The sequence below is a fragment of the Monopterus albus genome, unplaced genomic scaffold (genome assembly GCF_001952655.1).
Source record: "Monopterus albus unplaced genomic scaffold, M_albus_1.0 scaffold305.1, whole genome shotgun sequence".
Taxonomy (NCBI): Eukaryota; Metazoa; Chordata; class Actinopteri; order Synbranchiformes; family Synbranchidae; genus Monopterus; species Monopterus albus.
In genome coordinates, this window is record NW_018128185.1 from 700,476 (window position 1) to 717,273 (window position 16,798).

A 16,798-nucleotide genomic window follows, 5' to 3' on the forward strand; every position below is an offset into this window, starting at 1 on the left:
ATAACTGAATTGTAGAAAATGGCAAATAAACATTAAATATTATTAGCATTAGCAGTAACCAACATGCTATTTTCTTCTTTCCTGTCACCCCAGCTTTTAAATCTTTGTAACATCCTACATTTGACTAATATCTCCTCCTTATTTTCATTTTCACATATGGAAAATGGGCCTGCATTTACATAATACAGCTTCACTATATTCAATTTTTCCCTGATGTTTCAAATTATGAAAACTACAGTGAAACTTACTGTGATTTTTTACCAGTTTTATGGCAGCTTAGTTGATGAGAAACCCTTTTCTAAAATCTCAGTTACCAGTTTAATAATTCATATAAATATTGTTGGAGAAAGGACAAGAGGAGTTGGGATTGATAGGACAGACACTGAATGTAAAAGGAGATTTAAGAAAAGGGAAAAATAGACAAACAGCTGCAGCAGTGTGATTCATCTGGAGCCCCCGTCTCTCAGAGCAGGTGGATAATTCCACTGCACAGCGTGAGCACAGAGAGATCTGATTGGATGGGAGGGTAACGTTCTCTGCATTGTGACTGTGCAAGTGTGTGTGTTTACTGGTTTCTGAATTTATTAATGCATTTATCTGTCTGAATATTTTCTTATGTTAGCCACATTCACTGTATGTGTGCTAGTGAAGGAGGTGTGTCTTCCATGCAGTGTGTTACTGGAAACGTTGGGGACCTCATAGCATGTGCTCTGCAAACATCACCCTGCAGCTGCACTGTAGACACACGCAGATACACATAACAGATGCCTGCTGCGTTACATGGATATCACAGTCAGACTTCTATTGTGGTCCTATAAAACATTAACAATGTTGTGATCTGTGCTTTACTGAGGACCTTTCTACAGTTTCTTAGATGCAGGGATGTTTTAGAGGAAGAAATAATCACATTGCTTAGTCATATAGTATGTACAGTACATATTTACATATTTATTCAGGTTTCAGGTTTTTATGCCTCCGCGCTGGTGATAGCCACAGTCGAAGACATTATGCTTTCAGTTTGTTTGTCCGTCTGCATGTTTGTCCGGGCTAATCATCACTGCAGTTTAATCCAATGGGGGAAAAAAGAACTATAATTCTCTCAACAAACTGGGGAAAAGTAAGGACCAGTTGCTTCCTTTTTCTTGAATATTCTTGGAAATAAAACTTCTGTTTAATTTTGAGAGCCACAATATCTTTTTTATATGAAAGTTCTACTATCAAAGCATTTTTTCATCATATTTTCAGTGCTTATGTTTGGGACCCATCAGGCATGTTTGGGATCCCTTGCAGATGAAATTTCTGACAATGAAGAACCCTGCTACTGTAGTGACACACATTATCTTGCTGCATTAATTTTATACCAAGATGTAAACATAAAAAACAACAACAACTCATCTTTAAGATGATATTACACAAACACAGCCATTCAGCTATACAAGCAATGGGTTTCCCAACCTTTCCAGACCTTGTAGGCACCTTAACCAAACACGTGTCCATTAGCAAAATGTGAAGGCAGACTGGTACACTGTGATAATGAATCAGTTTTCATCTTTATAAAGTATTTCCAAAAAAAAAAACAAAAAAACAATACATGTACAAAAGCTACTGGAGCTAAAGATGGAATACAATAATACAGTCCAGTATGGTACAGTGCCTTGCGAAAGTATTCGGCCCCCTTGAACTTTGCGACCTTTTGCCACATTTCAGGCTTCAAACATAAAGATATAAAACTGTAATTTTTTGTGAAGAATCAACAACAAGTGGTTTTAATTACGTTTATGCAACTTTTGTTTATTACACAGAATGTGTATAGTCTCAGTGTAGCCCATATGCTCCTTATTAGACAGAAACTGCATTTGAAAAAGCTTCTAAAACACCCTCTCAGCACTTTTGCACCCCTAAATGGCATCTCTTTGAGAGCAAGCATGTAAAAGCTTTAATTACCCAGATGTCAGGTTCTCTCACATCATTGAAGCAGGAATTTCTTTCACAGTTTTTCTTCTTATTCTTATTTTTTTGTACTGATGGTGAGAAAATAGAAAAACCTGAATAATGGACTGGCCTCTTCCAGGATGACAGTGCACCCATGTTTAGGGGATGAGGGGTCACTGAATGGTTTGATGAGGATGAAAATGATGTGATTATATACAGTAGGTGATGGCTTTTGCAGTCACCAGATTTCAATATGGATGCTGAAGCAAAGTGTTAGACAGCGTTGCCACCACCATCATCAAAAACCACATGAGGGAATATCTTTTGGAAAAATAGTGTTCGTCCCTCCAGTAGAGTACAGGGACATGGCTTAACACCGTACTGAGACACTTCATGTTGGTTTTTCTTTTCATTTGTTATATACTGGTTATGTGATAAGCAGTTGTGTTCTGACTCTCTAGAAAAAGCAACAGCTCAGCAGTGGAGGAATTTTATTTTGTTCTTTTGTTTCAGTTCACTACTTAAAATTAAATAAAAATTTCTGATTCATACTCCACACCAGAAATTAGTCCCAGTTTCTAATTTTGGACCAAATCTATTGAAGCTGTGACTGCTACAGTTTGTGTTTTGCCCTGCTTGGTGAAGGCATACAACCGCAGTTCCTCATTTTCTTTATGTTGTATACTTGGCAGCAGCAGGAGCAGCTTGCTTTTTTAAAAGACAGAGCTTGTGTGTGTTTTTTTTTTAATGTCAGCCTGGCATCAGGTCTATTCTGTGGAGGCATTGATGTTTTTTACACACAAACACACACATGTAAACACAAGGAGGCTGTGAGCACACATTCTTACATTAAAGCACCAGAACATACACAACATACACATACAGTAAATTATAGACGGTTACACTAGTACACACTTATTCATGTAAATACCGAAACATAGAGTGCATGCACTCGCTTGTCAACACACAGAAATTCTGGCCCCAAAGCATTTCTCAGCTAGAACTGCCAGTTTCCTGAGGCAGAACTAATTCACTGTACATTTTTGGAATCCACCTCTCTTTTTTCTCCTCCTCTCACCGCTCACCCTCCTCTTATCTCTCTTTCTAATTCAGTACTATCCTCGTCCTCTCTCTGTGCCTCTCTCTTTCACAATGACATCTGTCTGCTCGCTCTCTGATTCCACCTTTTTCCCTCATTTTCTTCTCTCTCTTCCTCCTCCTCTCCTAGCTGTTCTCTGCCCTCCTCCTTTTTTACCCGCTGCGTCATACAGTACATCCTCATCCTCATAATTTTATTTCTCAACAGCAGCCAGAAAACTGGTAAAACAATTTTAAAAAATCATACTGTATTATAGCCTGGAAACAAATGAATGGATAAAATCACCCTGACATTTGTAAACTGGAATTCTAGAAAGCTGTTTGGGTTGTAGTTTAAAACTAGGGGCTGAGAAAGGTGAGAGCTGCAGTGTTACAGCTACAGTGTTGGAGCCTTCCATCAAACATCTATGAAAACTGCTCACTCCCTCTTTCTTAAAACACAGGGACTGGCTAGTGATTGTCTAGTGGCTAAGTGGCCAGCTCTGTGTTCTTTTGGTACATGTACTGTATGACATTGTTTTCACAGTGGTTTTGTGTCATATCCCCTGGATAATGAGAAATTCCTATGCATAACTTTAAAGAAAAATGCATTTCTGATGCAATGTTATTAATTCTATTGCACCAAAATTTGGTACAGAAGTAAATTCAATTCTTGGTCTATACTGAATTTTACTGCTGTATCAGTACAGCTTGTCCTTTACCTGTATTGAGGCATCTAAAGTGTGCCGGAATAAACAGAAGGAAAACCAGTGCTGGGAGAAATGTCCTCATTTTCCTCCCCCTTTCATTTTTCTATGAACACTCTCTCATATTGTTCTCTTGTATCATTTCCTCTCTGTTTTCGATGTTTTCCCCTGCAGCACTTCGTCTTCTCTAATGTCCACCTTTACTTACTATACTGTTCTTTTCAATTCTCAGCTTGCGTGTCCCTCATTTTCATCTCACTCACTTATCTCACACTAGAAGTCTTTCCCTGTCCTCTCCTCTCCTCGCTCTAAGCTCTTGGCTAAACATTCCCATGATTTTTTACTCCAATTTCCTCCCTAGCATCTGTCTGATCATGTCTTTCCCTTCACCCTGAGGGATGAGCCAACTATCTCCCCCACCCATAATACTTCTGTCCAAGTGAGGGCTGCTTATTGCACTTCAAAGGCTGCAGTCTGTCTCATACTAAAACCAAGGGTTGATCGGTTGTACTCCCCCACCACTGAGGATGAGGTTCAGATCTGGGTACACATGGTGACGCAAGAACTTTGACATGGTAAACTGTTGTGTGTCCAGAAATCATTTGTTTTGCAGCTCTGCAGATTAAAATCAGCAAAACTTCTATCTTTAAGATGTCTAAGAATAGAAGTGCAGCTTTAGAAATGTTGGTAGAGTGACATTATGAGGGAGGAACACAGAATCCAAGCTGCTAAATGTAGCCTAAGCACAGTTAGCCAGGAATTTATTTTTAGGTTATTCAGCAAAAATATGAAGTCAATCTGACATTATTTGGGAGTAACCAAAACTTTCAAGTTCAACCTATAAAATAAAAAAATAGAACAGGTACTTGTCAAACTTTACTGTATGAAATAGCTCCAGACAATGCTTATGTTTGCAAGAAGCCTCACTATCTCTTATATTATTATTATTATTTTGTTCTTGTCTGTTTCTGTTAAAAGCTACATTATATTGTCAATGCCCTCATCTTAGCACATAACTCTGTTAGACAGAGGGCAATATCAGTGCTTAATTGGTAAATTATGTAAATTATTATTATTAGTCCTGGAATATTATTTGGTGACGGACCCGGTATGTCAGTGTGGGAATGAGGAGGTCCCCGAGTGTTTCTGGCACAAATGAAGCCCTGTGCAACATTAACCTTCACCTGGATTTTTTGTGTATCTGATGAACATTCACTCTCCACTTTGCTGTGTTTGGCTAATGTTGCTATTGTCTCGGGCAGGTAGTGTACAATGGATTTATCGCATGCTTACTGAAAACAGCTGCACACTCTCATGGTTAGTGACGCATGAGATCAAACCATACAGTAAAAGTGCCATAAAATCAAATCACTGAGTCAAAAGATGCTAAACATCTCTGAAGATCTTGTAATTTGATTGATTTCAGGAATTTAGGTCATATATAACGTGATACATTTGTTTACAGGGTTAATTGTTTCCTGGACACAACCTCATGTATGATTAAACAGTTGCAGAGTTAGTTGACTTGTCTGTCTTCATCTTCTTGTTTAGCCCAGTGCTACTGTAAGATACCAAGGCCCACTATAGCTCTGCCATGTTTTTGCTTCTGGCTAGATGCCATCCTATTAATGCAGGAGTCAAAATCCCCCCCACCCATCCATCTACACACACACTGAAATATTACACACTCAAATGCATGCACAAACTCTTGTAAGGATTCACGGACTTGAACTGCAAAGATTGTGCTGCTGCTCCCTGTGCTTGATTGGTGTGTGCATGTGTACTTGTGTGGTAAGCCTGTCCCAGTGAGACAGAAAGCCTGTTAAATGATTTGTGGGTCAAATTATATACAGACCTTGGCAAGCCCTGGGCCTTTTTATGTTTTCTAGCCACAAAGGCTTCTGCATCTAAGATGACTTGTCACAGTCAGGTCACCAGTTCAAGTCCCTTGTCTGTGTGGCTAGATTGTGGCAGGAAAACTCTTCTTCATTTCATATCAAACACTGCTGAAGATGCCATTTAACCTCTGTCTGCTTCAGTGGGGCTACTCAGAGGTGAACAATAGCAGAAAGATTTGAAGTTTGTCATCACCAGTCTTAAGTTAAGCTAGTTAAATGTTTATTCTTCTAAGTTGTGTTTCCTTCTGATTAGCCTCTGTCCATTTCTCTCTATTAAGATAGATCCTGGAAACAAACAACTCATACAAACTAAATGAAAAACATTTCCTTTCCATTTTCTTTTCTGAGTTATGGGGGAATGGCCCCTGCACACAGTTGTAGAAGACCCTGCACCCATCCTACAAAACCCTCAAACTGAAAGAGACACTGAACCACTCTTTGTGGTGGTTTCACATATTTATTTGGTGTTTTTTTCCACTTTGAGTCTCTTTATAGCCTTCCCTTTGTAGTCATTTAATGTAATTAACTTACTGACAAGAAATATTAACAGTCACTTCAAACAGAGTTTGACCCCTTTAGGGCTGTTCAGTCATAATTTTAAATCAGAATAATTCCTTGCCGAGGGTTGCAGTAAGTATACACTTTACATTTGATCATTGCCAGTTAATGCGGCACTGTATCTGCCAACAGTGAATGAACATGGAAGAGATTTTAGATATCCAGCAGCACTACTAATGAGTGCAGAACTTACATAATGTGTGCAGTTCCAGTTCAAGCTTAAATGTGTAAACAGTTCTTAAGACCGCCATGCCTTGCTTTTTAAATCTACACATTTATACACAGTGAATAAAAAGATAGCTTTGGAGCTGCTGAAAAGTACCTTTGAAAGCTATCTATTTTAAAATATCTGTCTATCTATAAGCGTCTCTTAAACTGATCTCTCATCTTTGTGGTAAAGCTGTGTAAGGAATGTTACGACTCACTATCCTCACTACTTTAAAAATCCTCAGAACAGATGCAGAATATATTTGCCTCTCTGTCTGAAGGGTTAATCAGATTATTACAGGCACAGTCATAGCTTTAGCCAATGTCATAATTCACTATAAATTGACAACATATGCAAATGAGATCCACCTACACGTGGTATCTGCAGAGAAAAGCGGTGGGCACATCAACCTTGTCTGGGTTTTACATCAACTCTGTGAAGAACAGAAACTGGATAGGATGTGAAAAGACTGTAATAATATAGGCAATGAAATATAATGTGTACACATTAACACAAGTACACACATATACAGTATTGGGCACACTCCTCTTCTTCACACCATGGTTACATAATTAAAGCAGCTCCATTGTAATAAAATAAGAGAATGCAATTTTTTTTTTTTTACAAGTATCTGTGAAATGAAAATTAAACCTGTTTGGGTTATATAACCAGGAAAACAGATTCTCCTCTGCTTTTTGTTAAAATTCTCTCTTTTGTGCTTCCATTTTCTCCCCCACTTTTTTCTCTCCTGCACTATTTTCCATCTCCTCTTCTAATTTATTCCTTGGTTATTCTCTCCTTCACTCATGTTCCACTCCTATAATTCATCCCGTCCTGTCTCTCCTCCTTTAACGTCTGTCTCCCTCATTTATACTTCTTCTCTCTCTAATTTATTTATGTATTTCCATCCCTTTCTTTTTTCTCTCCACCTCCACCTTTAATTCATCCACTCCTTTCACTCATCCTCAACCTTCAGTTGTCTCTTAATCCTCTCCTCCACTTCCTCTCCTGCTTGTGTGGCTTTCATCTACATCCTTCTCTCTTCTTGTTTCTCTCCCGCTTCAAATCAGATCAGTTTAATTAGTATATGTGGTTAGGTTATGTAATTTGCCAAGCCAAATTATGAAGCTGAATACATTGAACACCTATAATATTGTGTAGCCAAACAGAATTGTTTGGAAATGTCAAGATTTATTTGAAGGTTTACTGTAAGGCTTGATTGATTTGTACATACAAATACAAACACACTATGGAAAATATCCATTACAAGTGAACATCCTATATTTTACTTAAACAAAAGTACAGTAATAAGTAGTGCAGTATTTTATAGTATTATATTATAACACAGCTAAATTTACCTAAAATATACACATACAAGTGCTCATTTTGCAAAAAATGACCCAGTGACTGATAAAATATCATATATCACATTATTAGATTGTTAATACTGACACTTAGATCTATACTTTAAGTATAATTTAACTTTTGTAGAGGATCAAGGTGTCAGTAGTTTCAGCTGCCTAAAGTATAGTTAACCACAGTGTTGTACTGTAGAAGCCTAAGCATGAATCCCCAGTACTTCTTCCATCCACCATCATTAGCGCCACTCTGTTGTCCACTTCAGTTGGCTGCCACCTCTCCCCCTGGTTCTTTCTCTTCTCCTGTCCTTTTCCTCTCTCCTCTGCCCCCACTTTAACTCACTCACATCAGAATCAGCAGGGAGTCACATTACCAGAGGCAGAGCTGAATTACTGTCTGTGTGCATGCACCTCATGTGCATGTGTGGTGTCACTCACTCCCCTAATTCTCCACTACCCCACGGGTTTCTCTTCTCCTCTTCCTTCCTCCTCTTCTTCCTCCTTGTGCTTGTCATCTTTTTCTCCTGGTGAGCCTTCAGACACAGACCTCCTCCATTTTGCATCGAACTGTGCATCCACTTGCGTGTGTGTGTGTGTGCTTGTGTAAGTATGACTGTCTGTGTGGTGCAGTAGAGTGCAGTCTAAATCAGCAGCCAGTGCTAGGGAGGGGTGTGCTGGCACACAACAATGGCATACTGGGGTGAAAATAACTCTCGCTGTGTCTGAGGGAGAGAAGAGGAGACAGAAGGTGACAAGCAGCGATTAGAGAGCTGATAGGAAGGGGAAGGTGTTTAGTGATCATACTGAAGAGAAAAAAGTGAGGAACTGCTGGAGCTAATGTGTGAAAAGTAAAGTAAAAAGGATGAGAATGACTCAGAGCAGAAGTGAACTGAAACTGAGGGAGGTAGAGAAGCTTAAGAAGTATCCTACTCCATATTCTCAGTGGAGGGAGTGAGTCTTATCATACTTAATACAGTATATGATGATGCTCAGTCTGTTACTGAAAACAATACATTAAAGCTACAATATATTAAGTTTTTCTATATAACTTTAGTAGAAATATGCTTTAAAACATATATTAATATGGAGAGATTCTGTCATTGAAAATCCTGGCAGCAGTGCAGAGATTCTCCCTTTCAGTGTTTGCTGAGCAATCCTCACCCTTCTAATCAATCAGCTCTCTTAGCAGCTGCAATAAATCCACAGAAATAAAAGGCAGATGCTTTGCTTTTTTACTTATGAAATGTAAGACAAGATGGGTGATTTAGGGAGGAAAACACAAGGAAAAGACATACAAAGAGAGCTGGGTGGTAGAGTAAAAATCCAATTCCACAATGCTCAAAAGATTTTCCAAAGATAGACATTGAGCAAGGAAAAGAAAATGAGCGTCTGAATGCATAATATGCTTCAGAATGAAAGCAGCAGATGAAAAGAAAACAGCAGTGCTCTTCAAAGAGAATTAGGACTGATGGACGATTTTACTGAGCATTATTGACAGAGAGACAAAGGGCCAGATTGTTAATGCTATGTAGGCTAAGTGGTGCAGAGTTGGGGTACTAAACACACAGACACACAATGTGATCTCTTGCTCTGGGAAAAAGGAGTGAGGGAGTTTTCTTTAGGATCTAAAAATGGTCTCAGATGCTACTGTACAATTTGCTACTTCAGGGGACATATACACACAGAGAAAGAATTTTATGATAGTTAAAGGAGCAGTTCACTAGTTTTCACATCAATGTGTGATATATATAGTACCTGACAAAGGGAGGCCTCATTGTGCTGTGCAGGCTAAGTGGTTGAATGATGGAGTACTGTGCACACGTACACATAAAATGTGCTCATACAGTTGAAAATGTGCTGCTTACTTGGAGGTAGCTACACACACACGTACACATTCAGCATCTCACAGTACATTCTGTTCTGCAGTCTTTTTTTGACCTTATACTCTTATATAAAATAATTTCAGTATCATACAATCTATATTAGTGCTGAAACAATCAGTCGATTAATTGATTGGTTCAGCTAGTTAGTATAGTAATAATCACCTATTGTGATCATCATTTAAGTTGCCAAATATTTGCTTGTTTTAGCTTCTTAAATGTTTGTTACTTGTTTTCCAACATGCCTTAAATCCCTCGTGCTCAGACCAAGTTGGGTTGGGTTTACTGTCTCTATTCAGCTTGTTTTTGCTCTACATTTTTATTGTTGCCCACCAAATTTGTGTTACAACATGAAAAAAGAGGATACATGCTGAAAGCTTCCCAAAACAAACAAATAGTCTCTGTCCAGCATCTGTTCAGCTGGGAGTTTTTTAGTTTTTCTGCATTATTTTTTGTTCCCTTTTCTTCAGGTTTTGCTGGTCTTCCTCACAATCCCAGGTATCCCACAGTTTTTAATGTTCCTAAATTTGGCTCTCTGCAAATATAAGCAGAAGAGTGCAACATTAGTCACTGTGTACTCTTGGAGTCTTTTGTATGGCACCTAATCACAGATAAATGTAATTCAGGAAAAGAATGAAGGACCATAAAGGGAACTCAAAAGGGATGACAGATCGAAGACACAAAATGAGGAGGATAGTGATGTTAGAAGGAGGGTTGAGTTTTGCAAAGAGCAAAGAGGATTTGATGAATGAGAGGAAAAGAGTAGAGACAGGAGATAAAGATAAGTATTTAGGAGAGAGGGCTGCATCTGTCAGTTATTCATTACATGTGTAATACAGAGGCTTTTCAGACCAAAACAGCATTAGCTACTGTCCTGGTTAGAGAGAGAGAGAGAGAGAGAGAGAAAGAGAGAGAGAGAAACAGAAGGTGTCTAAATGGGTGGTGAGAAGATACTGCAGAGAAAGAATTCTTAACATTACATAAATAAGAGAAACAAAATAGCATAATTCTCAGTTTAATCAATAGATTTTTAGATTTGAATGAAAATGTAAGATGATTACAAAGTAAATAATAATAATAATAATAACCTTCCTTTGATTACTATGATTATGGATTACTTCTATGGTGTGTCCTGCTCCTCTAAGAGATCACCTGTCAAACGGTGTGAATGAACTGTGACATTTTCACCACTGGATTTTCTATTTACACAGCTATCATCAATATTTTATTACAACAGTGACTCATAGTGAGATTCAGCCCATTTAGCAGTGTGGCCCACAACTTTACTGTTTTGGTTCATTTTCTCTGCTTTCATAGCATTGTTTTCACCTGGCAGCTAACCACTGTTCACAACTTGCTCAGCACCAAACAGCAGACAGACACAACTGGCAACTAGCTGGTGAATACAGTGGCAGTGGGACAGTCAGCAGAGCAAGAGCTACATATTTCAGAGCTGAAAGAGAATGAATATTGGATGTATTCGCCAGCTAGAGACTCAAACCTTGACACTAAATAATGTGAATGTAGATTGTATACCTTTTATTTGGGAAGTTATAGCATTAATAACAGATCAATAGTTTTCTGTGGTGGAAAACAGACTTGTTGTTTTAAACCATCATTGGTTTTTGTCCTTACTGTTTCAGAAAAAGGAGTGGTTATGTCTGAACTGCCAGACCCAGCGGCTGATGTCAGGAGGTGGCCTGGATGAGCCTCCACTTCCTGTTCCTCATCCTTCTCCCAAGCACCAACCAATGGGCTCGCCCCGTCACCAGGTGCCAACCAGTCAGCAAAGCCCTCTTAATAAACTCACCAGTCAGGGGCCCAAGCCAGCCCAGGCACAGAAACTGCAGGCGGGAACCGGTGGCAGTGGACCCACTGCAGTCAAACAACCAGTTGACACCAAGACCACAGCACCAGCTATGGCAGCAGTACCAACCACAGAGACCCAGAAAGAGCCAAAACTCACAGAGGAGAAGCCTGTGGTTGAGCCTGAGAACCAAACTGCCACGGAGACCAAACCCTCACAGAAGAAGGGAGAGCAGATTATGCCGATCAAGGAAATCAAGAAGTCCAGGCACTATGATGTAAGTCAGATATATTTTGCAGTACTATTCTGTATGTCCATCTATTATCTATACCGCTTATTCCTGAAGGATTAAGTCCCAGCTGACATTGGGTGAGAGGCAGGTTACACCATGGACAGGTCACCAGTCGATCACAGGGCTGACACTTAGAGACAAACAACCACACATACCCACACTCACTCTTATGAGCAATTTAGAGTCGCCAGTCAACCTAAGATGCATGTGCTTGGACTGTAGGAGGAAGCTGGAGTACTGGGAGAGAACGCACACAGGCACATGGAGAACATCTCCACAAAGAAAGACCCGGGGTCAGCCCAGGCTCAAACCTGAAACCTTCTTGCTGTGAGGCCACGGCACGAACCACAACACTCTATATGTTCAAATTTGAAAAAGGAACAAATGTAGGCATGCAAGACAGATGCAGTCAGCTGAGTTTAATAGAAGTACTGTAATGATTCCCACAGCTGACAGGTAACAGGCAGGCAGACAAGAACAGGGTCCACTGGATTGCTGAAATAGTGGTCGACAACTTAGAGGTCTGGAGCCAGACTGAGAATAGGCAGGAGAGAAGGAAGAACTTTAGGCCTATAAAAACACAGTCAAGTACTCAAAGGTAGAGTCAATACTATGTTGACATGAGTATTACAGTCAGACTCTGGGACTTTGTTGTTTGACACCTGAGAAACTAAATGATAACTTTTTATATACAGTGGATCCGGCCATCAACCATCTGCCTGTTGCCATATGTTTTACGTGCAATTGTTTGTTTGTTCACAGCATAACTTAAAAAGTAAAGAATGGATTTGATGAATTAGTTTGGAGATGTGGGGTATAGCCCATGGAACAATCAATTAGATTTTGGTGCTGATCCAGATCATTAACCAGATCCTGGAATGTTTTTAAAAGGATTCATCACCAGTGTGAGATATGATGCCAATTTAAATGTTTTTGTTTTTAACTCTATACACAATGCCTCGAAGGCTTGGACAAAAATTGCAAGACAACATCCACATAAAATGTACCGCACACCAAAGCCTGATCTGGATCCAGTAATATTCTGGATCTGCTGACCCACAATGTTCACATTTATAGGGCTCACTGAAAACTTGCTACTATGTCACAACAAATAATGCTACAGACTTGCTACAACACCAAATTGTAGCTGAAACACTGCTGATTCAATAGAGGGTCAACAAGTTCAACACATCTTCAAAAGTCGCTGCGATATATCCTGAAGAAAATCTCCATTAGTGAAATATTATGTTTCTTAGAAAATATTCAAACTAATAATGATATCAATGTGATACTGCTATTTAAGATTTTCTCTGGAGCATGGTTATTTAGAATTTGTAAGTTGATCCAATTACTCTCTTCTTTACTGTTGGACATCTAGGCCTGTCTGAAAAGCATGTCATTGATTCCCAGACTCATCAATGAAAGATGAGGCTACAAGTGGCAGCAAGACATTCATGAATAACCTTAAGGAGGGAGGGAAGGTGAACAAGAAACACAGAGGGAGAAACAGTGCACCTTCTTCACTGTGGCTTGTGCCAAGCAGTAATGCTGCTTCAGGCTTTTTCAGAAGCCATGCAGACCTTCTTCATTTTGGGTAGCTGCTTGCAATTTAAAGTGCAGAGAGCTCATAGTAAACTCTCCTCTGATGCACTGTGGCCACCATAAGAGGTTTTCTAAAAAATGATTTCCATAATCTCTACCTATTTTGTATGCTGCCTACATCTCCCTTTTCCTTTACAAGGTTAGTCCCTTTAAGATTATGATTTAGCATGTTGTTAATAAACATCTGATACAAAGGTACTGATAAATGAGTATTCATTCATTTTTATGTTGAAAACCTTAGAAATCTGCTGTCTGACCATGTAGTTACTCTAGATGGCATAGCTCTCTGGCCTCCAGTACTGCTGTGAGGAACCTTGGAGTCATTTTAACCTGAATATGTCCTTTAAATCACACATAAACCAAGTCTCTACACTGAAAAAAAGACTCACCGGGTCTTTGGATTTACACAAATTATGCTAGTATATGCAATGCAATTCATTCATATTTCCTCTGTTAACATAATTCAAACAAGTTAACCCCTAAAGAAAATTATGTTGGTTTTACACATTATCATTGTGTGGGACCGATGTACACATTACAATGAAGTAAATCCAACAAATCTTTTTTTTCAGTGTAGAACTGCCTTCTTTCACCTGCACAATATTGACAAAATCAGGAGCATCCTGTCTCAAAGTGATGCTGAAAAACTGGTCCATGCATTTGTTAATTACACTTGGGACTACTGTAACTCTTCACTAAAAAGCCTCCAGTTAATCGAAAATTCTGCAGCCAGAGTACTGACAGGAACTAGCAAGAGAGATCATATCTCTCCCATATTAGCTTCTCTCCACTGGCTCCCTGTAAAATTCAGAATAGATTTTTAAATCCTTCTCCTAACATACAAAGCCCTTAATGACAAGGCTCCATCGTATCTTAAAGACCTCGTAGAGCCTTATCATCCTAACAGAGCACTTCGCTCTCAGAGTGCAGGTTTACTTGTGGTTCCTAGAGTCCACAGAAGCAGAATGGGAGGCAGAGCCTTTAGCTATCAAACTCCTCTCCTATGGAACCAACTCCCAGTCTCAGTTCAGGAGGCGGACACCCTCTCTACCTTTAAGATTAGACTTAAGACTCTCTCCATGTATCTATATGCCACCATTACACATCATTACCTTTGTGTCTCCTCTCTCCTGTCGTGTGTCCTCTTTCTCTCCCTGTACCTTTCTGCAGGTAGCCCTGGCTCTGGAGCTGTATGTTTCTGATGAGCAGTCACCAGCCACGTCAACCTGCCCAGTGTTTGATTGTTTGCTGTTGTGTTTGTTGTGTCTGTTGCTTTTCTTTTCTTTTCTCTCTCCTCTATCCACTCACCCCAACCAGTCAATACAGAAGGCTGCCCACCAAGAGCTGGGGTCTCTTCAAGGTTTCTTCCATTAAAGGCAGTTGTTCATTCCTACTGTCGCCAAGTGCTCAAGGGGGATTTGTTGGGTTTTTCCCTATAATAATAATAATAATAGTAAAGTCTAGACCTTACTTTGTAAAGTGTCCTGAGATGACCTTTGTTATGATTTGGCATTATACTAATACAATTGAATTGAATTAAATTGAATTGAAATTGATTTAAAGAATATAGCTTTCATCAATGGCTCAAAGATTCTTAACACACTAAAAAACTATGTCATGTCAGTTGTTTTAATACTGTCATTTATGATATTTTTTGTATTTACTTCTTAATAAATGTAGACCATACTGAATGTTTTCTCACTCAATTAAGTTTTATTATCACATAATACTTTAAATTTTTGAATGTTAATAACTTTTTTTCATATTTCGTTCAAAGAGCAGACATAGCTGTTAATTGATCTGATATGCAACTCGATTTCTTTAGTTTTGGAAATAGGATGGGCAAATTGCTGCATTTTTACCTTAGCTATGTGTTTTCCTGTATAATTGTTCATTCACTGTGTAATAAATATCAATCTAAAACCTGTTTTCTTACATTTTTTGTAAATTCAGTCTTGTCACTTTTCTTTGTTCTTTGTGCAAGTTAACAACTTTTTTATTAGGTAAACTGAAAGCATTCAGTTTTGGCCCACACATTTGATTACTTTATTAATGACTCTGATATAATGGCTCATTAAAGTATAGTGTTTTTAATAGGATTTTAGAAAACAAATCAAATGTTGTTACTGAATATGAGTTTGTGTTGTCTGTTCAGTATTTATAAGCTAAGAGATTGTTACTCAGTGTAATTCCCTAAAGATACATTTATAACAGTATAGTATATATCTATACATTTCATTACTTGGCAGTTAATGTCCCAAAAATAATGGGTAATTCACATTAATCTTATGCCATTAAAAACCTATTAAATCACCAAATGCAATCTAAGCAAATCTCCTAAAAGGCTATTCAATGACCTTTGTCAACATTTATTGTATTCTATATTTATCAAACTACTGATGCAGTTCAAGAGAGCTTTGAGCGTCACTGCTTCATATCTTCTTGAAATGCCAATGATGTATTGCAATTACTGTCTTGCCTCTTGTTATTTAAGAGCTTGTTTTAGCTTGCCTGTTGAAGCAGATTAATGACTGAACACTTCAGAGTTATATTACCTGACACATTTTTAACAGTTGAATCTATGTCATTTGTTGAACAAATGATGAGCTATATCAATTTAAACTGTTTTGTACCTAATTTTACATTTTTCACAGATATTAAAATTAGACCAATCACTCATTTTATATCTAAAAAAAAAATCTAAATTTATGTGGGCTTAAACTGTATGCATTAAAACCAGTGTGCTTATGCAGCATCAACAAAATTTCACACTTTCACACTTTGCATAAATTATTAATTAAATTAAGGCCATAGCTTCCCCATATCTATTTAATTTGTCTTTGTTTTTCTCTTTCTCTTTAGGATACAAAAAACAACAGTACCCATGACTTGTCACGCAGCCCTCAGAGCCTCAGTGACACCGGCTACTCTTCTGATGGCATCTCCAGCTCCCACAGTGAAATCACAGGTCTAATCCAAGAAGAGGAGATGAAGTTGAATGAGAGAGGAATCAGTGGGCATGGCTCCCCACCAAGCCCTTCTGAAATCACTAAGCTAGAAAGCTCCATGAGGCCTTTGCTGGAGAAGAGCTTCTCTGAAGAGAAGCCAGACAGAAGGGGAAGGAAGCACAGAGACAGAGACTTGGATGACCGAGGAAAGCAGCGCCCTCGATCCTTGTCAATTCCACCAGATGCTTATGACTCTGATGAGGAACTAGAGGATATACTGGAGGAAGAAGAAGATGGAGGAGACTGGGAAAGTAAACGAAAAGAAGGGAAGGAAGAGAAAAAGGAAAAGAAAAAGAAGGAAAAAGAGGCCGAGCCCCCAGAGATGACTGATGAGGAGTTCATGAGGAGACAAATAATGGAGATGAGTGCTGATGAAGAAAATGAGGAAGAGGAGGATGATATGGAGGAAGAAGAAGATGAAGAAGATGAAGGATATGGTTATCAGAAACCCAAAAAACCTCACCATAAGCA

General features: G+C 38.8%; 1 protein-coding gene across 1 annotated transcript in view; it reads left to right on the forward strand.

Annotated features, from left to right (window-relative positions):
- LOC109973783 (protein bassoon-like) overlaps positions 1-16,798 on the forward strand; it is a 113,397-nt gene that overhangs the window by 80,681 nt on the left and 15,918 nt on the right. The window contains 2 exon segments of the mRNA XM_020623595.1: positions 11,262-11,702; positions 16,182-16,798. The exon segment at positions 16,182-16,798 is cut by the window's right edge and continues 59 nt beyond it. Coding sequence (XP_020479251.1) covers positions 11,262-11,702; positions 16,182-16,798 — 1,058 coding nt within the window.